At 46.7% G+C, this 21522-nt stretch overlaps 1 protein-coding gene across 1 annotated transcript in view; it reads left to right on the top strand.

Annotated features, from left to right (window-relative positions):
• The window catches only part of tenm4 (teneurin transmembrane protein 4), a 175653-nt gene that overhangs the window by 97552 nt on the left and 56579 nt on the right, over window positions 1–21522 (top strand). Inside the window, 5 exon segments of the mRNA XM_048264462.1 lie at window positions 5109–5294; window positions 8522–8548; window positions 11961–12107; window positions 14054–14270; window positions 20212–20331. Of these exon segments, the coding sequence (XP_048120419.1) occupies window positions 5109–5294; window positions 8522–8548; window positions 11961–12107; window positions 14054–14270; window positions 20212–20331 (697 nt within the window).

The following is a 21522-nucleotide window of genomic DNA, read 5'->3' as shown; positions in this document are numbered from 1 at the left end:
AGAGACCTGCCACTTGTTGCCATAGCAGCAGCAAGTTTCTTCTGACGTTTGTGTGTTTTTCGTGCACTAAAGTCAAAGTCAAAGTCAGCTTTATTGTCAATTTCTTCACATGTTCCAGACATACAAAGAGATCGAAATTACGTTTCTCACTATCCCACGGTGAAGACAAGACATATTTTACCAATTTAAGTCCACAGACAAACATAACATTCAAATAAACAAAAAAAAGTAAGTAAATAAGTAAATAAGAGGGCACATATAATAATGAAAAAATAAGAGCAGCAAAATTTGGTTGAAATTGTTGCATAGACAGTCAATAAAATACTAGTGCAAAGTCAGGCCAATAAAAGGCTTGGGTAGTTCTGTTTGACCTAAGTAAGAAAGAAAGTGGCATAGTGGTGCAAGATTATGTAAGAGCAGCAGAAGTGTTGTGTTTTCAGGACAACAACAACAAGTTGTAAAGATGTACAAGTGTGCAAGTGTGCAAGTGGAGTAGTGCAGGTGGCCATTGTGGGTCCAATGTCCAGGATGTTATGTAGCTGAGGGTGGAGGGGGGAGAGGAGGGAGAGAGTTCAGCATCCTTACAGCTTGGTGTATGAAGCTGTTGGTGAGTCTGGTAGTCTTGAGGAGCGCAGGCTTCTGTACCTCTTCCCAGAGGGCAGTAGATTAAACAGATTGTGTGAGGGGTGACTTGCATCCTCACAATTTTGGTAGCCTTATTGGGTGAGGTGGGTGGTGTAAATGTCCTTCAGGGAGGGGAGTGAAGCACCAATAATCCTTCCAGCTGTGTTCACTATGCGCTGCAGGGCTTTCCTGTTGTATTCAGTGCAGCTTCCGCCCCACACAGTGATACAGCTAAACTAAAAGGGCCATCCGCCGCTCACATTTTGTTTAATAACAGGGAGCCTAGCACATGGCTGGTAATTAAAGGATTTTCACTAATGTGTCCTGATCCTCTTCACCATTGATCATTACCTAGCTCTTGAGCTTGGACTTGAGTGTCTCTCCCTCCCCCCTCCCTCTTTGAGGGCAGCCGTGGCCCACTGGTTAGCACTCTGGACTTGTAACCGGAGGGTTGCCGGTTCGAGCCCCGACCAGTGGGCCTCGGCTGAAGTGCCCTTGAGCAAGGCACCTAAGCCCTCACTGCTCCCCGAGCGCCGCTGTTGAAGCAGGCAGCTCACTGCGCCCGGGATTAGTGTGTGCTTCACCTCACTGTGTGTTCACTGTGTGCTGTTTGTGTTTCACTAATTCACCGATTGGGTTAAATTCAGAGACCAAATTTCCCTCCCAGGATCAAAAAGTATATATACTTATACTGGTACTCTCCTCCATCTCCCCAAACATAATTATTGGCGCTCAGATGTTGATGTGTGGAACGTGGGGTCGACTCTCTGAAGGATGTGTAAAATAAATCTTGAAGGAAATTAATGAAGTGTTACAGCTAATAAAGGAGCCACTGGTTGTTTGTGGATGGTGCGATTCATGGAATACCCTCATCAATGCAGACCAACTAAATTGATGTGTGTAAACAGTAGGTGTCCAAGCACCTTAAGAGTTTGGAGGCCACCTCCACCACCTCCCCTGGCTGTGAGTGCATTGTGAGGGGGGAACTGCAGATAGTTGGACAGTGTAACTCTGTTGCAGGTCCTGCCAGAGAGACTCTTAGTCTATGTCCAAGAGACCACATGGTAGTACTGTAGGTCGTGCTGGGAGGTCGTGCTGATCCTAGTGTCCCAGTGGCATTGTTGTACATGACAACCCACTGCCTTACACACACTTCCCGTTCCTGGACACGGTCCAGCATGCTCCCATCTCGGGCCCAATCATCACAAAGACTAGCTTATTCTTCAGCACGTGTGGCGCGGTTTCAAAGTATCCGGGCCTGATCAAGAACCAGAAACAAGTCTTTCTCCAGATCATGTCCTGGCACAGGCATCAGAACTTTTCTCTGCTAAAGCACTTTAATGAGGGTTTGAATGCTGCTGCGTTCACTATATCTCATGTACAGTACTACTGTTGCTCAGGAGCTCATAGTAAAACTCAGTAACCTTTTTGATTGATTCTAGGATTAGTTTTGAGTGGCCTGCACATTTTTCTCCTGTATTCTTCTCAAAAATGTCAGCGCACCAGATTGCATGGGTGAATCCAGAAATTAAGAATTTCTTAGGACAGTGTGCCAGAGAGGAATGCATCTCTCTCTAAATATGAATTTACTATTAATACCTTGCAGACAGTCTGACCTATTGGGTAATCCAAGGGGATTTGCAGGGAAATAAGCATTTAAATCCCAGGCTTCTGGCTGCTAAGGTGGAGCGGCGTCATTTTTTATGATGAGCTGGTGATTTCTTTTCTTTCTTTTTCTCTTCTTTCTTTTTCTTCTTGTTCGCTCTTCTTTGCCGTCTCTCGCCCTCCTCATTCAGGTCTTTTGGTCTGAGCACTTGGCATTCTGCTCGAGAGCTGCTGGTGTGGCTTTGGCAGCAGACCCTCAGCTGTACTGTAGCACACATGGGCCAGACTCGGAAGAGGACCGAGGTCTTTTCAGAAGCACGAGAGTGCGAGGGAGGCTTTCAGAAGCTTTTTATACATGTGACATTTGGCTAGTTGCTTCTCTTGTTTTCCTCTGTCTATACATTGGTCCCTCAGGTGGCAATTCTCCACCACAGTCTGGAAAAGTTTTTTTGTTTGTTGTTTGATTTTTGTCTTCCTCCTTTAAGCAGTTAGCAGTTATTATGGGGCATTTAAGTTTGTTTTGCCCCCCTTGAGCTTTGTTTATATCGAGGTAATGAGCAAGGTGATTTCGAGCTGTAATTAGATCTTCATTAAAAAAAAAAAAAAAAAAAAACAGTTTTGCTAGAGGAGAGCTTTTTCCACTCTTTTCTTCCCATACATGTTCTTTTAGCACTTGGTCATGCACTCTCTCATTGTCATTGTCAGCCTGCCTAATCTGGCAAAGCTCACAGTTTAAGTAATTTGGGGAGGAGGGCGGGTCAGTTCTCAGGCCATCTCTACACTTGAGCTGCTTCATTGACCGTTTAACAGAAACCCGGTCATTTGACTACTTATGCATGACCAGTATAGTTCCTGAGAAAAAAATTACAATCAATCACACTTGCAAATGGGAGGTATTACTTTGGCAAACCTTTTAATTAAATCCATCACATACACATCATTCCATAATTTCTAATTAGCTAACTCGATTGTTTAGGCTTTCATTATGGCTTAGAACTACCATTTAAGCTTCAGCCGTTGTTTTTGATTGTGTGTGTGCGTGTGTGTGCGCACTGATGTGAGTGTAGCATGTTTCCTTGACTACAGCATGTGGATTGGAATGAAATGCAGTCAGGACGCCTTCTTGTTGAAAAGTGGCATGTGAAATGAAGGGCATTTACATAACGCAACAAAAGCCCCGCTCTCTAATTACCGGAGGGGAGGGGGAATATATTTTTTGTTCTGCAAGGGCTTTTTAAGCTGGTAATGCCATGTTATGGTTTTTGGACAGAAAAGAGTGTTAACTTCCTCCATTTAATCTGTGACAAGGACAAAATGGTTGCCGCACAAGCTGTAATTGACTCATTAACGGCCTCTACCTCCACGTCGCTCCCCCGCGGTCCATTTCAATGCATATGGTTAAACAGACAGGGACGCAAGGCCAGAGCTTCTCTCTGGGTGGCACGCCAACGTTCCCTCTAATAGGAGTGGGAACAATGAAGGGATGTTGTTTATGACGCGTGGGTCATGCTGGGTAGAACAGTGCAGAGGTGTCCAAAGTCTCCGAGTGTTGAATTGCTTCCAGTTTGAGGATGAATAGTGTAGATGTGTGTGTGTTTGTATGTGTTAGTGTGTTCTCTGTTGGAACACCATTTTGTTAAAACCATGTTGGTTTTGTCAAAAAAAAAATATGTGTAAGGAATTAAGTATGAATGTGTGTACTACACACACATCTCCATGTTAAAGTGAAGGGGGCCATCTCCCTGGCACTCCTCCACAGTTTGTTTGTGTGCCTGGTGTGGCCTTCCCGGTATTACCCGTGGGGTTGGTTTGCCTTTTTTGTCCCTTGTTAAACACCATCCTCTTCATTGCCCTATCCTGTGGGTGAATCAAAGGCCTCCGGTTGAGACACACAGTTGAAGTGAGCGCTTTGGCCGGTTTACTGAAATGTCGTTGGAGATTTGCACTATTTTTTTTCTATCCTTCTGTGGTGTCTCTCTCTCTCTCTCTCTCTCTCTATCTATCTATCTATCTATCTATCTATCTATCTATCTATCTATCTATCTCTCTCTATGTACCTTTCTTTCTCTTTTTTTCTCACCCCTTCCCACCTTGGGAACACACATATTTAGATGGGTCTCTCTTTTTGGCTGCGGCAGAGCAAACTTTCATTAAATCTGACATGTGTTGCGCCTTCTATAGAAAGTTCAAATTGGATTCATCCTCGCAGCCACCCCCGCCCCAACCCACCCAACCCACACACACACACACACACACACACTTTCTCTTTGCACTTCTCCTTTGACACAAAGAGGAGGAATTTTGCCCTCAAAGAAGGAGGAAGAGGAGGACGAGGGAAAAGCGGAGAGTCATCGGTCCTTCTAAGGCCTCCTTGAGCCATGTCCAAGCCTTTGTAATGGGCTTATTAGATTTCTGTGTTGTCCGGGTGGTGGTGTGGAGGAGGGGGTTGTGGCCCCCCATGACACCTCCTTCACCCCAGCCCCCCCTTGCGTGGTGAAGGAATTTCTTTTCAGCGTGCCGTCTGACAAGGTAGTGAAGCGTGGCCGTCCCAAGCCGGACAATAACCCCAGTCGTTTGTCTTTTCCTCCCTGCCCACCCCTCACCGCTCCCACCTTAACGCCACCTCCTCCTGTCCCCTCTTTTCTTCACTGCTATTCTCTATCCCACCGTCTCGTCGCCTCCTGTCATCCTTCACTCCTTTTCTCCCCATCCTCCTCTCTTTCTACCCCCCACCACCACCAACCTTCCCCTTCTCTTTCTCCTTCTCTCCCTCTTTCTTTTCTTTTTCTCTCTGTCTACCTATTCTATTCTCTGTTCTCTCTCTCACTCTGCCCCCTCTCTATATTCCACCCCCTCCCTCCCTGTCATGTCTCTCACAGAGATTTGCGCAGCAGACTGTGGCGGCCATGGCATCTGTGTGGCGGGCACCTGCCGCTGCGACGAGGGCTGGATGGGCGCAGGCTGTGACCAGAGGGCATGCCACCCGCGCTGCCAGGAACACGGCACCTGCAAGGACGGCAAATGCGAGTGCAGCCCCGGGTGGAACGGAGAGCACTGCACCATCGGTAGGAGAAGGGACAGGGGGGGCAGGGAATGGATGGATGGATGGATGGATGGATGTGTCAATGAATCGATATGCATTTGGGTGAACACTTGAACAAAAGGATGATTGAGAGATGTATATATGCCTGGATGGAAGTGTGAATGGATTACCTGTGTGTGTGTGTAGATCTGGCTGGATGGATGAGAGGATAATTGAAGGCTTGTGTGAAGTTTGCGGTTGATGGGGCTTTAAGCTGGTAATGGGAGTGGTTTTGTTGGGGGGTGTGAAGTTGGGATTGTGTGCGTGGGGCGTGGGGGGGTGGTTGGTGTTGGGTTTTGGACGTGAGCATGCTTAATTGAATTTGTGCAACGCAGCATAGCATGACCAGGTTTGCTCTAGGATCTGAGGCTTGCCTTCATGCATTTCAAATGTGGGAATGTGCTAAGGTGTCTTTTCATCGCATCCATCCTTTCCTCTCATCATCCCTCCCTCTTCTCCTTTTTTACCCCTTCTCATGCGTCTCTCTCCATCCGTCTGTTCACCCTGTCTCCTTTTTGATTGGTTAATGTGAAACCCAAACATGTGCATCCTTGCAAGCAGTGCAGCCACTGGAAAGACATTCTTTTGAGGAGTCAGTTGACCTGAAAGACAAGGAAATGTCTAGGCTGGGTTTTAAAGCACAGAAACCTTTTGAATATTCATTTTACTTCTTTCTTGCAACCCATGAATGTACCTTAAAACGTTAAAGAATACGCTTTGAATGTAGAATTCAATGTCTTGAATGTCCCCAAGGTTGAGTGTGGATCCAGTCTAGTAATGCTATTGATGTTAGCAGGGTAACATCTCTAGTCTGATGTTTAGCAGGGTAACAGATTCAGTAATAGGGGATTTTATCAGTTTTAGGTATCAATTTTCCCAGCCCTAGGTTAGTGAGGGTCAGAGAGAGGAGGAGAGAGAGAGAGAGAAGGAGAGAGGAATGGATGGAGAGAGGGAGGAATATAGATAGAGACCCTTAGCTTGAGTTTGGTGTTTAATGGTTAGGATCAGTCTCATTCTCTAAGCTAGCCTTGGCAGGCGGCCATCGAGCCAGCGCTGGATTTGTTTGTGACGTGGACCAGCAAGGAGGCTCTTAATATCACAGTTGAGGAGACAGCCTAAACTGTTCCACAGATGTCCTTAAATTCGATTGGAGCCCAAACTTGTGGAAGCACCGAAGAGTTTTTTTGTTGGAACTCGGCCTTAAATTATTTACAAAAAAAAAGCAATTGGACAATTGATGTGTTTGTTTCCATATTCTGTTTTGACACATGGTATACATTAGTTTCCAGTCGAAGAGTTTACAAACTCAAAGACCTGGGCTATTTATCAGTAGAGCTGTCAAAACATGCTCCCTTTCACTTGGTGAGCTGAGAACTTGCCAAATAAAAAAAAAAGTTGGAGATAGAAAGCATCTTCTGTGTCCTTTGCCATTTGTGTGTGCTATTGATCTATTGATTTGTTTCTTTTTGTGTTTGTTTATTGTTTTTTTTTGTAGTTTGTTTTGTTTTGTTTATTTCATCTGAGGTCTTTGCTCTGTGTCGGTTCTGAAGCTCTGTGTTCTTTCAAGCAGTCCAAAGTGAATGCAGTCCAGTGAAAGCCCACTCTGGGAGAAAGCACGTCCCACTGAGGAAACTGAGGAAACTCATTGTCTTTTATTCTGTTCACATATTCTCTCCGTCTCCTCCATCTATCTCTCTCTATCCATCTCTGAACCTATCCCTGCAGAGTAAAAGAAGCAAAACAAACTCTTGCAGCAGTCTAAAGTGTGTGTGGTAGGAGGGGTGGGGAGGGGGTGAGTGGAAGAAACTAGGAAACTATACGAGTCAGAGAGGGATTATTACCATCATGACCTTTTAATGCTGTTTACAAGGGACAGGTAGACAGGTAAAAGCCCCCCCCCAAAAAAAAAAAAAAAAAAAAAAGCTCAACATTCAAGTCCCAAGTGCTGCGTTTCATTGTTCTAGCATTGCTTAGCACAGCAATTTTCTTCTTCCCTGGTGCACAGGCAACTTCAGCCGAGGAGCAGCGTCTCTCTAAAGGGCCTGACTCTAAAGCGAGCACCGAGCGCCATGCGCGCGGCAGCCGGGGCGGTGAATGTTTTATACGCTCAGGCATGCATTATTAACACACGCGCTTTGTATCTGCCACCACGGAGGCATGAGCGGCGACACGCCTGCGCAAGCGCGAGCGACCGCACACGCAGCCTCACACCGGTGGATCCCGCTGTCAGGATGCTCAAACCCCCCACACTTCTCCATTTTAAATCAGTTCTCATTACAGTGACATACTGTAAACAAGACTTGGATTATGAGAGGAGAGGTAGGGACGTTTCCCCGAAGGCAACCTTGAATATGCTTCACATTTACTGATGGAGAGATGGGGCAGGCTCTGGGAAAGCCGCATTTTCATTGATTTGCACTCATTGCTGATGCACCCTCGCATCAGCTGACAACTTGTTTCTGTCCAAGCCCAGCTTCTTTAAGAGAACCGTTATAGGTACACTCTTTTTTGCAGGACCGCATTCAAACTTCACTGGTAAGAAAGGCCTACTCTGTTCTGCCTCTGCGCCCCCACCCCCATCCCCAATACCCCCAAATCTCCACAAAGCCCCAACAGTCCCCACAGAGTAGGTGCTTAGCGAAATTAAATGAATTGTCAAGCAAGGCAAATATATCAGAAATATATCACACTCACAAACACAGCAGCCCATTTTAGTTTGGCTATTTGGGGAGTGGGTACTTCTCCGCCTGTGCTTGGCCATATCAGAGCGCCAGTCTTAGTGTTTCGCTCCTGTGATGAGATTGAATGTCTCTTTTACTTGTTAAACAGGGTTGGATTCAGATGTTCTTTCCCATGTTTATCTTCTCTTCAGCTGTCCTATTTTAGCTGTCTCTTTCTCTCTCTCTCTCTCTCTTGCACACACACACACACCATACCTTTTCCACTTTCCAAGCTATGGATATTGTGTTTGCTCTTAAATGCATGTGGTCGGTTTCCCTTGCATCTTTCCGCTGTGTGTGTGTGTGTGTGTGTGTGTGTGTGTGTGTGTGTGTGTGTGTGTGTTGCTCAAGCCGCCTTAGCTGACCACCACGCCTAACCGTCCTGTGTGTGTGTGTGTGTGTGTGTGTCGGTGAGTGCGCACGTGTGTGGTCACAGAATCAGCACTGTTCAATCCTCCCTTAAATGTCCTGTCTTTTATCTTCCCCTAAGCTCACTATCTGGATAAGGTAGTGAAAGGTATGGCATACCTCCTTCCTTCCTTACTCCCTTCTTCCCCTCTCTCCTTCTTCACTCTTTCTTTCTCTCTTTTCTTTTTTTTTGTGGAGAAATTTCACTCCCTCCTGCTGTAACTCAACCAAGACCTCCATAAACCATGTCCACAGGCCATATTGCTTCCTTGCTCCGACACATGCCCCATACACCACTCCTCCACTCTTCCACCCCACTCCTCACTCCTGCAGAAGTGTCCTGGTGTAACGAATCACCCTCCCCCATCGACTTTTGTGTCACCCTGTCATACAGCAGTTTCCACTTAGCACTTTCGCACCGGGTTGAATCATCTAATTTCAGGCTAGGGCCTTCTTGGTACTCTCTTTATCACTCTTTATCTCTCCCTGCCTCTCTCTTTTTCTCATTCGTCTATCACCCGATCTCGCACTACTCCATCATCTTTCCTCAGTCTTTGTATCCTTTCTCTCCCTTGCTCACTCTCTCTCTGTTGCTATCACACACACACATAAACACATTTCTTACTCCATCTCTCTCTCTCTCTCTCTCTCTCTCTCTCTCTCTCTCTCTCTCTCTCACACTCACACACACATCTCTCACTCCATCCATCTCTCTCTCTCTCTCTCTCTCTCTCTCTCTCTCTCGCCTCTTCTCCTCTATCTCTCTCTCTGTCTTACCAGCGGTTTTTGTAGTGCGGAAAGGTAGAGTTGGGCTGGGGCTCTGGGAGGGCTGCTGGTTGGCTGGCGCTCTTCTCTCTCTAACCTGCCTTCTCCATTATGGATGAGGCCCGTGAGCGTGTGCGGAGGGCCTGAGATGTGAGGCTGTGTGACGGGGGCTCTGATAGGCGCCCTAGGCAGCATCCTCTCTAATTAAACAAGGGTGCTCTCCGCATGGCCCAGGCACTCCAGAGGGGGTCCGCAGAGGGGGGAGGGGGGGGGGGGATCTGGAGGCCCCAGCAATGCTCTTCTGACTCTCTATTTCTTTCTCTCGCTCTTTCTCTGTCATATTCTCTCTCTTCCTACCTCTCTTGCTCTCTGTCTCTTCTGTTGCCGAATACGTCTTGCTTTCTCTTAGTGCATTCTCTTTTCCACTTTTCTTGACCTGCCCTCTGTCTCACGGATTCTAAGCCTCTCTCTCGCTGTTTCTCTACCTGTGTGTAAAACAGAAACACACTCGCTCACTTGCTCTGTCTGAGTCTCTGACACACACACGGTCACAGACACACACAGACATAATCACACGCACTCACACATACACATATGCACCTCACACCTCATCTACAACCAGTGCACCAGTACCACCTGTGCAGCCACCGGCATGAGTAATCGCCTCTGGCATTAGCTTTGGCGTTAGCTGCTAGCTGCCCCTGAGGCCCAGTCCCTGTCCCTTCCTCAGACAGCCTCTTCTCCTCTGGGATCCCTCCTCCTCATCCCTAAGGCCCCCAGGCATGCTAATTACCCTGACTCTGTGCCAGCACAGCCCAGCCCAGCCCACACATAGGGGAGGGTGATTTATTTATCATGAGCAGCCTAGAGAGGCCTATTAATGACAACACCCTCAACCTGCTGCTGGAGAGTGCCTGCCATTGTGCTATGATGGCACGTGCCATTTATGTACCGTGCCCATTCCAGTTACACAGGAGCCCTAGACTTGTTTTTTTAGGAGTCGAGTTAAGAGACTTCAGTAAACGCTGCTCTAAACCCCACACCTCACCTGTAATTCATGGACACATTTATTTTTTTATTTTCATTTTTTTACAAAGAAAGTACACTAAAGAGATGTAGAGAGAGTAGGTAGTGAGAAATTGTTAATAGTGAGCCTGTCTCTTAAAATGCTTCTGAGATTTATGTATTTCTTTGCCAAAAGAGCATTAAACACACATGCAACATCCCCAACTACTCAGCCTTTTTTAACAAAGTCTTTCTTCATGAAACACCATGGCAGAGAAAGCCAACCTGTCTCTCCAATCTTCTCATCAGAAGACACCTTTCATCTGTGCTGTCTGTTTCTCTCTCTCTCTCTCTCACTCTCTCTGCAGCCTTTCCTTTTTTTTCCTTTCCCACCTTGTTATTCTCTCTCTCACGTGTAAGAGCTGCTTGAGCAGCTGGGGTGCAAGTACTGTATCTGTCGCTGGGTAATTGGGTCAAAGAGGAACGTGCATCTCTCCTCATCGGAGGCCTGCCGCTCGCGTGAAGAGCAGTGCAGATTTTACACGCCATACCAGGATTTTCGCCCGTCTCCGAGACGGTTGGCGTCGTCTGGGGGAATGAATTCAAACACCAGTGGATAAGTAAAGGAAACCAGGGGGAAGATGAGGGGAAGAAAGGGCAGGAGAAGAGAAAAAAAGAAGAAAAATAATCGAGTGGAATCGGGGTGACATTGAGTGACAGCCCGCGAAGTAGAAAGATTCATTTTTGAAGGGGAAAAAAAGAGAGGAGGCTGTCGGTGTGTGTGTGTGTGCGCAGGTGTTGACGTTTGGGCTGGCTGCTTCAGCCTGCCACCTGCATTCAGACGATGAGGCGACCTCAGCTGGGTCTTATCACAGCCTCCTCCACCACCTCCTCCTCCACCTCCCCCTCCTCTACCCCCACCTCCCTAATCAGCCTGTTGATAATGAAGACACCCGTGTCATTTCTCTCGACAAAGACATTCCATACATCCTCACATTTGAATCGGAGCAACACTGGAAATTCCAGCTCTCAATATTGAGGTTTTAGGTACAAAAAAAAAAGCTTAATACTGTATGCTTCGAACGTATTCAGTCAGCATCCTCCAAATCTGAGATTTAATCGCTACACCGCTACAAGGATTAGGATGGGTGGAGAGAAAAACTATATTGACAAGCACCTCACAACATTAGTGCTAACACTGATAATGCCTCTCTCGCCCGCCCCTTTCCTCACCTCACCTCCTCTCCTCTCCTCCCCCGCCCTGTTCAAGGGAATGGTGGAGTAAGTAAGTGTGTAGAGTCCCCATCGCCTGATCTTATCTCCCTCCAAAGCTCACCTCCATCTATTGTGCGCTTCTAATGAGCTGATATTGATTTAGACCATCTCAGCAGTGGGAGCTTGCTTCCAAAGGATATGAGAGGCTTAACAAAAGGTATATTAAATGAATCACCTCGAGTCGGGCCTATTATTGCTTCTCCACTACCACTCATTATTCAAAGTTTCTTTTCCTCTGAAACTGTTTTTCTTTCTTTCTTTACAGTGGGAGAGGTGACTGTGGCTCTTTTTATTCTTCCTTTTCTGTCCTTCTTTCTCTTTCTGTGCATTAAAAATGTTGCTGTTGATTGTTTGTTTGTTTGTTTGTTTGTTTGTTTGTATGTATGTGTGTGATTTTGGCCATTGGTTGATTTAGTTTGTGTTGTTTGGTGAGTTTTTTTTAACATTTTTGCTGCTTTGCTCATTTTCCTGCGCAGAGGGTTGTCCCGGGCTGTGCAACGGCAACGGCAGGTGCACCCTGGGTAATAACGGATGGTACTGCGTGTGTCAGCTAGGCTGGCGCGGGCCAGGGTGTGACACCTCCATGGAAACGGCCTGCAGCGACGGCAAGGACAATGATGGAGGTGAGATCACACCGAACTTTTATTGTGAATACATTTAAAAAAAAATACCTGGTATCCAAACAATCATCGTTTTGACCCAATACCAGCTTGGCTTACAGTGCTTTTGAGGTGCGTATCCTCAACACTCCCTTTATGTTATGTGTTAAGTGTCTCAAAGTCTACGGAAAATTGGTGTTGTCAGCGTTCCAAGCGGAATGGTTGTGAAAGCGGGTGTCGAGTGTTTAAGGACTGTCCCAGCCTGTCCGCACTGCTGGACTCGACGAGGCGCCTCGTCTGGCGGCCAGTCGTCGTCCCTATAAGTAGATTAGATGTGTGCGGGCCTGCCTGCGGTGGCAGGTGGTCTGGCTCAGCCCCATGTGTGAATGAGGAAATCAGGTAGGGGGAGCATCGGGCTTGACACGTCCTGGAGTGGTGTGTATGGCATCAGTCTCCCAGCATGCACCAGCACCAGGTGTGACCACCCCCTCTTCCCGGCGTGTCCCTTCCAAAATTGCCACCATCTCTGTCTTGTCACGAAGTGCCAAAAAAGCAACATGCGTTTGCGCCGGCTCCGGAACAAATAAAGACAGACTCCAGTTGCGTGGACAGAATCTGTGTGCTTCTGTCTCTCTCTCCCTCTAGCTCTCTACCATTCGCACTCTCCTTTTTTTCTATCTCCCTCTCCTCTCACCCCCCCATTTATTTCTCCTTTCTCTGTCCACTCTCTATTTATCTCTCTCTTCTGTCCTCCGCTCTCTCCTGTCTTCCCCCTTCCTCTCCCCCCCTTCTCTCTCTCTCTCTCTCTCTCTCTCTCTCTCTCTCTCTCTCTCTCCCTCTCTCTCTCCCCCCCTCTCTGGTCCATAAAGAGGCAGGCAGGGAGGCTACAGTAGCACAAGACTGAGTGACTTCTGACAGCAGGGGTTTTATTTTTATCACCCATCTGGCCAGAAGAGGTTCCTGAGAGGGAGAGGGACAGTCTTTCTGTGTGTGTGTGTGTGTGTGTGTGTGTGTGATTGAGAGAGAAGAGAGAGAGAGAGGTGTAGAGGGATGGAGAGGGAGAGATGGAGGGAGAGAGGAAAAAAGGGGGAAAGAGAGACTGAGAAATGACCCACTTCAGCAGGAGTAAGACGTGCAGCTCTTCATAGCCGAGCCGGCGGTCCTGAATTATTTCAGCCGAATTGCTAGAGGAAAGGAGTGCAGTGGGATGGGGGTGATCTTGGTAGAAGAGGTAGAGGAGAGGGGGATGAATAAGATGGAGGTGTAGAGAGGATCTGTGCTCAGGAGAGAGATGGTGGTGTTGGGGGTAGAAATGAGCGTGGGAGGCAGTGCACCCGACGCCTAGCAACAGGCTTTGAGTGACAGCCCAAATTACATAACTTCAGCAACAGAATGGAGTGACCACCGTAATCATTTCCCATCATAGTTCCTCAAGAAGAGGGAAGAGGAAGAGCACCACAGGAGTACAGCTCTACAAAATGTAAATAAGACCGTGAGGCCCATGCTAGACTGCACAGTCCCTAAGTGCACTGCCAGTCTTAAGTGGAAGTCAATCCAAATCCATCTTCCTTTAAGATAAATATACTTGACAAAGTTGAAGCCAACTAAGTTGTTTGCAAACACATGAGGCAAAACAAACCTCATCTGCCAGAGATGGTTTATATTTTTGCATTTTTTAAATTGATGCTAATGTATTTATGTCTCTGTGCATGAAGTCAAGTCATTTAAGGCAAAGATAAATTTGTTTTTCTTCTCTGACAGGTGAGATAAAGCTGCATACTTGAACTGAACTGTATTTCTGAATGCGTGTACATATCTCTGATGTTCAAATGTGAATGTGTTGACATGAATTTTAAATGGATTCACTGTATAACGGGAATCTGGCCCTTGACTATCGGTCTGATTTTGAGTTCTTCCCCTCCTCCTCATCCTCTTCCTCTTCCTCCTCCTCTTCCTCCTGCCTGGTCCAGATGGTCTGGTGGATTGCATGGACCCGGACTGCTGCTTGCAGGCCTCGTGCCACACCACGTCCCTGTGCGTGGGCTCGCCCGACCCCCTGGACATCATCCAGGAGACGCAGATCTCCTCGGGCCAGAGCACACTGCAGTCGTTCTACGAGCGCATCCACTTCCTCATCGGCCGAGACAGCACCCACGTCATCCCCGGCACGAACCCCTTCGACGGCCGGTGAGTGACCTCACCAGAAAGGACATGACTGTTTACATCGAGAATGTGCATTGATGACAACTGCATATGCATGTCAGATTATGGAGAAAAAGACGGTTCATCATCTGTTTGGATTTGAGAGTGACCTTTTCGACTAACATAGACTTTCTGTTGACGGCGTCGATGTACCTGGTGCAGAGGCATCAAGCGCGTCTCTTGATCACGCCATTAATATTACTTTGGGCATCACATTGGGGTTAGTTACTTCTGACGAGCTGCTCTACATTCCCACTCTGTGGGGATGCGCACCGGTGTCGAGCGCACAGCTGAGGGACTTGTCGCGGTGGTGGCTGGGACGCTCAGCGCGCCCGTTTGTAAACCAGAGCAGGGGGAGCGGGAGTTGTAGCATCTCCCTCCTGGCGTCCCAGACATCCCGGATCCGTGTTGATTTTTTTTTTCTCTCGCCGCTGCCACATCATCGCCCCCACCCCCACACACACACACACACACACACACACACACACACACACCCCACACATACCCTTCATCACTCTGAAGCCGCCGCAGAGACTCTTCTTTCTGTCTCTGCCTTTCTCTCTCGGTTTCTTTCTCTCTCTCTCTCTCTCTCTCTCTCTCTCTCTCTCTCTCTCTCTCCCCCCAGTGACAGGCAGCCACGTGATGCTCCTGACCACTGCTGGAAGCAGGCGGCTTTCATATTTCCGCAGTTTTTGCTGTCACTGCGTCCCAAGTGACTGCTGACTAACGGGGTTTTCATCGCAAAACCCCCCCCCCCCCACACACACACACACACACACTTACATACACACACTATCACCTCCCCTCATAAACATACACACACCCATACTCACTCACTCACTCACTCCTCTCTCTCTCTCACACACATATTTCTTTCTTCCTTTTTAACTCCCGCATCCATTCATCTTGTGTTCCTTTCATCTTTAATCGCTTGTGAGGTTTTGTGTACCTTATTTGCATCTGCACCGCTTATGGATTTGTCTCTCATCTCGTACTTTATTATTTCCCCTGAAACAAACAAATGGGGGGAAAGAATGTGTGTGTGTGTGTGTGTGTGTGTGGGGGGGGGGGTAGTGACAAGATGTGCTAGAGGAAAATAGCGTTTCAGTTTGACATCTCTGCTCTTGTCTTTTATGAAAATCATCGGCGAAAAGAATAATAAAAAGAGCATCCTTTTGCTCTTTTATTTCTCTCTCTCTCTCTTTCTCTCTTTCTCTTTTTCTCTCCTTCTCTCTTTGTGTGGGGGCCTTTTATGGTGTCGTCTGGTATTTCTTTTCTACTTCATCCCCTTAAGGCAGAAGGCATAATGTGCCACAGAGGTCCTGGGGTTTCAGAAAGCTTTATTTTTAGCCACGGCTCGGCACACTGCTTTGTTCCTCTGGAGGAAATGGATGTTTAGAAGAGCCTGTGTGCTTCAGCACCATCATTTCCTTGCACTGTGGTTTGTCACGTGTCACGTCACTATCAACTTATGAGCCTGTGCAGCTGAGCCAATACTCAGGAATTAGCTTTAGCTGTAGAAAACGTTAATGTCTTGGAGAGGCCATATGTATTACAGCATAGACATTAAAACACAACGACACACACACACACACACACACACACACACAGGTCCAAACATCTGTGGCACTGATACTCTGACACAGACATAAATACATTAGTAGGTGCAGAGAGCTGAGTCTGTTTTTTATATGATTGCATTTACTTCACATCTGATCCAAAGTCTTCCAAGATGATTCTAAATGAATCCTAATTTGCGATCCCCCTTGGCTCCAGATGGAGGATTGCCAGTTCCAATGAGAGTAGTGAAATAGGAGTCCCTGCAGTGCCAGGCTGGCGTCTGGGCTCTTGCCACCTCCACGTTCAGTTCTGCCCAGTCCCCTAATGAATCTGAACTTGTGGCATTGTTCAAATCTGAGACCCACAAGTTCTTCAAGACCCAGCACTTCTTCAAAAAGACAAAAAAGTGTGTCCCACGTGTCTGCATGTGAGTGTGTATCAGCCGTTTTCTTGAGCAGGTCATAGGCTTCACTAGAGAACCTCAGGAAGTCTGTGAATTTTTCAGTCACTTGATGTCAGAATGCTTGATGAATTGCCCACACTGTTCCGTAGCCCCTGAAAAAGCAAGTCAAGAGGGTGGGAAAGCACTTGATTGATACTCCTCAGATGCACTCCTAATGCGATGTGACATTTTCCATTTATGACATTTTTGTGACATTCAGGGAGAGTGGGAGACTCTTCACTGTTTCCTTCTGTCTCTTTATTATGAGGAAGGGGCTTTGGGCAGTGTCTCTCTCTCTCTCTCTCTCTCTCTCTCTCTCTCTCTCTCTCTCTTTTGCTCGCGTTCTTCCTCCCACTCACTCACTCGCTCTTTCTCTCTATCTCTATCTCTCCTACCCTCTCACTCGCGCTCTCTCTCAAGAAAATGCAGCATAAATAAATAAAGATGGAGAGGCCTGGCGACACGCTCCGAGATTGGAGATCTGGACTCACCTAAAAATATCAAGCCCTTATAAATTATTCATGTGCGTTATTCATTCCCCATCCCCGTGCACTGTAAGACCCCCAAACAAACACACACACACACAACATACACATACACATATATGGACAGATACACACACTCACCAGAGATTCCAAAGATTCCAAAGAAATCTCTACATGCACCAGTGCTCTATTCATTCTCTCTAAACATTCTCATACCTCTGTGGTCATCGTATTAGTCCTATTGATCCATTCATCGTCACGGAATTCAGCACTCCAGCCACTTCCTTAATATGACTCACCGGATCTCCACACTTCACGCCGCCTGTTCATGAGGAAATGGCAAAGAATGTAGTACACAAACCAGACTTCCATCCCTATAGTCAAGCTAGCTACATTCCATTCACAGACTAAACTTAGACACTAGCTTTTCCTCTGATTGCAGATTTTACATGTTTATTAAAATCACTTGATAACAGTTCTATTATAAGAATTGAAAAGTATGTTGGAAAGTAGGCTGCTCTGCTATTGTCGGGATGAGTAATGCTAGGCAGACATGTTGTCTGTATTGCTGTTTGTTTGCTAAGTGCTTATACATGTGGATGTGGTTGGGCCATGAAAGGACAAGTAAAGCATCTCAGTACATCTGATGTGCAACAAGTCAAGCAGATCAGTGAAGCGGAGCAGCATGTTGGGCCAGTAATGATCATGTTGTTGACCAGCACATGAAATTTGATTAGCATAAGATGGAGTGCATTGCTGGTATTCGCCATTTGCATGTCAACGCACCAGATAAATGCACTGAAGCCCTCCAAAGCGAAGTGCCCCTGGCAGTTTTCCTCTGACATTTTAGCTGCTACAGTAGAAGTTGGATTTTTTTCCAAGACTCCGCATATGGTTAAAAATAATCCGGAAAAAATACCAGCTAACAAGAGCTCTATGTGGTTTCAAGTCTCTATCCTCCACTCCACTCCACTCCACTCAACAACACACCAGTTCCACCCACCTCTTCCACCCAAAAAATCATTTTCTGTCATTACATGCATTAATTCAGCTGCCTGGCGCAGGTCATTACAGGCCCATTAATGTTATTACTTGCTCAGCAGCTCAGGTCAAGTTGTTTGTTTGCTCCTGTGAGTGCCTTCTCCCCCCTTCATCACTGCTGAATGAAACTCTGAGGACGGGTGCAGAAGACACAATTTCCATTTGGGCTGTTTCCACATGCAGGAGAGAAAAAAAAAGATTCCCCTGAAAAATAGAGAAAATGTGCACTGCAGCGGAGGAAAAAGAGAGCGTCTGAATGAGAGGAATGAGAGAGAGAGAGAGAATGTGTATCATTAGGTTGGGCTTTGATGATGGTATTACATTAGTGCTACAGTCAATGGGTCTTTATCAGCTTGGTCTGGTGAGATGGCTCTGAAGCACACTTACCCAACCCCCAGTGCTTTAAAGATTTATAAAGTGCACATCAAGCATGGCGGCTGCTCAGTGCGCCCGCGTAAACGGCCAGAGGCACAATGGCGTGAGACGCGGGATCGTGTCAGAAACTTGTCACGGGGGCTTTTGCACGCTCTGTGACAATGCGTCAAGCAGCTGTCCTGTTGTTTAGCCTCCACTCGACGGATGTTGGCTTCTCGTGCACGCGTGGCCCCTTTGTGCAGTATGATGTTTTAATTTGCCTCCCACACCTGTGAGCTTCCGCGAACGCGTAATGAAGGGCTTCCAGAAATAAGTCTCAATCTACCGACGTCGAGATGAATCGTTATGTCGCTCCGCACTAATAGGATTCAACACCATTATGTTGAAAACAACACCCCCAGCCCCACACAAAATAGCATCTCAAAACAAAAACACTGCAGCGAACAAACACATTCCTTTTTGTTCCACAAAAGCCTGGCCACCGAGTGATAAACATTTTACCGATGCAGTCATGTTTCCTTCAACTTTAATGTGCCTCGCTCTCTGCAGCGTGATGAGTTTTGCCTGCCAAGAAGTTCAGTGATGTCTTCACGCTTTTCTCTCTCGCTCCCCCCTCTCGTTCTTTCTTTCTTTCACTAATTTTCTGGCACTCAAAAGCATCCGCCTGGATTTGAAGATATTTAAATCGTTCCTTCGTGGTGGCAGATCGGCCACGTGTGTGTGTGTGTGTGTGTGTGTGTGTGTGTGTGTGTGTGTGTGTGTGTGTGTGTGTGTGTGTGTGTATGTATTTCACAAAGCACAGTGGGGAGAGAGAGAAAGAGCTCCACTTTTACGCCGTAAAAATCTGAAGGTTGCTGGAAGGCCACCTCTGGCCCTATCAAAGGAGATATTCTAAAATAAACTCTTTTGCTAAACTCTCACAGTCGCATTTGGGGGGAGGTGTGTGTGTGTGTGTGGGGGGGGGGGTGTATTTTTAAAAAATCTCTTTTCAACTTTGTGCTGTAATTTCATTTGCAATGCACTGCTGGTGAAACCGGGGCTTGGGGCTGGGTGTTGCGGTGGCCGGTGTGGTGTGGCGGCCACCGGATCTCCTCCTGGGTTGTTTATGACCATCGCGCCGCGGCACGGCCAAGGTCTTCCGAAGGGGAAGCGGCTGCCAGAATTAGCATAAAGCCGGGTTCCCTGGGACCCGGGTTCTCATTGGGTGAATGCTCTTGCCTCAAGTAAGGACGACGCGAGGGCAGCCACTTACATGCCAGTGTTAATTGTTTCCAGTGCGAGGCAATGTTTAAGATCCAATGCATTTAAAGTGAGGAGAGAGAGAGAAAGAGAGAGAGAGAGAGAGAGAGAGAGAGAGAGGGGGGAGGGGAGGAAATATGCCTACAGTCTAATTGAAGAGAAAAGATGGAGCGATTGCTTAGGGAAATACTTTTTTTCCCTCCAACACTCATCACACAACTCGCTGTAATAAATAGAGCTTTTATAATAATAGTGGCGAGAGACTGTGGTGGAAAGTCACTGGAGCAAAACCTCTCCCAGCAGCAGCAGCAGCATTTGATTGAGATTGACTCTTTTAACACTGATTTATTGGCCACGGCACGGCACACTTGTACCAGATAGGCCTACCATATCTAAAAGTGTAAGTCAAGCGTTCGATGCGGCAGCGGTACACGCGGGTATCGAAAAGCAGGGCTTTACAAAACGTAAATAAAGGGCCCACGGTTTTTAATTAGACATTGTGGCGAATGCTCCACCATCTTGTTTGCCTCTCATTATCTGTGTGTTTTAAGGCTGGGAACCCCACCGAGGCCTCCTTTAAAGCTGCTGCTTTTGTTTTCATTTCATTATTTAGATAATGAAGGACCGCTGTGATAAGAAGTGGGGAGAAAACTATAGAGTGCCAAAGCAAAGTCACTGACGTGCATGTGTATGTGTGTGTGTGTGTGTGTGTGTGTTTTGTGTGTGTGTGTGTGTGTGTGTGTGTGTGTATGTGTGTGTGTTGTGTGTGTGCCTTTGTGTACAGTCACGCCTGTGTAATCCGGGGACAAGTTGTGACTTCTGACGGCACCCCGCTGGTTGGAGTGAACATCAGCTTCATTAGCAACCCTACCTACGGCTACACCATCACTAGACAGGATGGCAGGTGAGTGACTCATTCTCAGTCTCACACAGACATACATATGCATTTGTGTACACACACACACACACACACACACACACACACACACACACAATGTTGTGTTGTAAGCAGGGTTGTGCAAAATTCCAGAATTAAATTGAAACTGGCTCTTAAATTCCAATTAAATTCTTGAATTTCACTTGCATTTCAATTGAGGTAGCAAACAGGAAGCAGAATTGCAATGTGAATTTTGCACAACCCTGGTTGTAAGACAGAAACCGATCGTGTGTCCTGAGCTCTCCACTTGTTCTTTTCTATAAAAGGCTGTGGGGATGTCACGAGGCGGCCCTCGGCCCAAGCTCTTCATTGTCTAGGGGTGTTGTTGAATTAATCTAAAAGCCTTTCGCACTCGCAACACAAACAAAACACAGAAAACACAGCTACCCTATACGCTAGCCCTACTGTATGTGTGGTGCACAAACTTGGAAGTAGGTCCTAACCGTGTCTGAATGTGAGCTATGTGTGTGTCAGCTTGGCAGGAGAATCAAAGAGCAGTCACATACCTGCCCGGTACTCCGATTCCTGTAGCCCTATGGCTAGCCCAAGCGATGGTTCTTGTACAACGTTTAAGTTTTATTTTAATTTGATGGTGGTTATTCCAAAGCCATATTCAATTCCATAGTCCACAAATGGCAGCAACACAAGGGGACAAGAAGCTCATGCTGAGCCTTGCAAACTAATTGCTGCCAAAAACCGCTTCCGGAAAGTGAGGACAGGTGTTCCATTTACCAATTAGCCACAGGTAGTGACATCACTGAAGCCCCACTTGTAAGTAAGTGCTATCCCTACCATGCAACCCTAACCTGTCGTAACAGGGGATTTAAAATCTTAAGATTATAGTATAAATATAGAAATGGTGATGGAGTTGTGAAAATTGTCTCTTGTTATTTGTTTTTTTTTTTTATTATCGTTATTTTGGAGAAAATGCAGTTTTGAGCATGTAGTTTTCTAGTCTTTAGTCTTCTGTTTTGTAAGTCTTAATGTTTATGCCAGAATTGATGTTGATTTCTTGCCAAAATGGATGACTGCTTTGAAGTTAAAGACTCACTGCACAACTATTCAATCGCTAGCACATATACACACACTCGACAAGGTGATTCAACACACACACACACACACACCACACTCATATACAACACACACACACACACACAC

The sequence above is a fragment of the Alosa alosa genome, chromosome 15 (assembly GCF_017589495.1).
Source record: "Alosa alosa isolate M-15738 ecotype Scorff River chromosome 15, AALO_Geno_1.1, whole genome shotgun sequence".
Taxonomy (NCBI): Eukaryota; Metazoa; Chordata; class Actinopteri; order Clupeiformes; family Clupeidae; genus Alosa; species Alosa alosa.
Note: the sequence above shows the minus strand (reverse complement) of the source record. Positions and strands in the feature narration are given on the sequence as shown.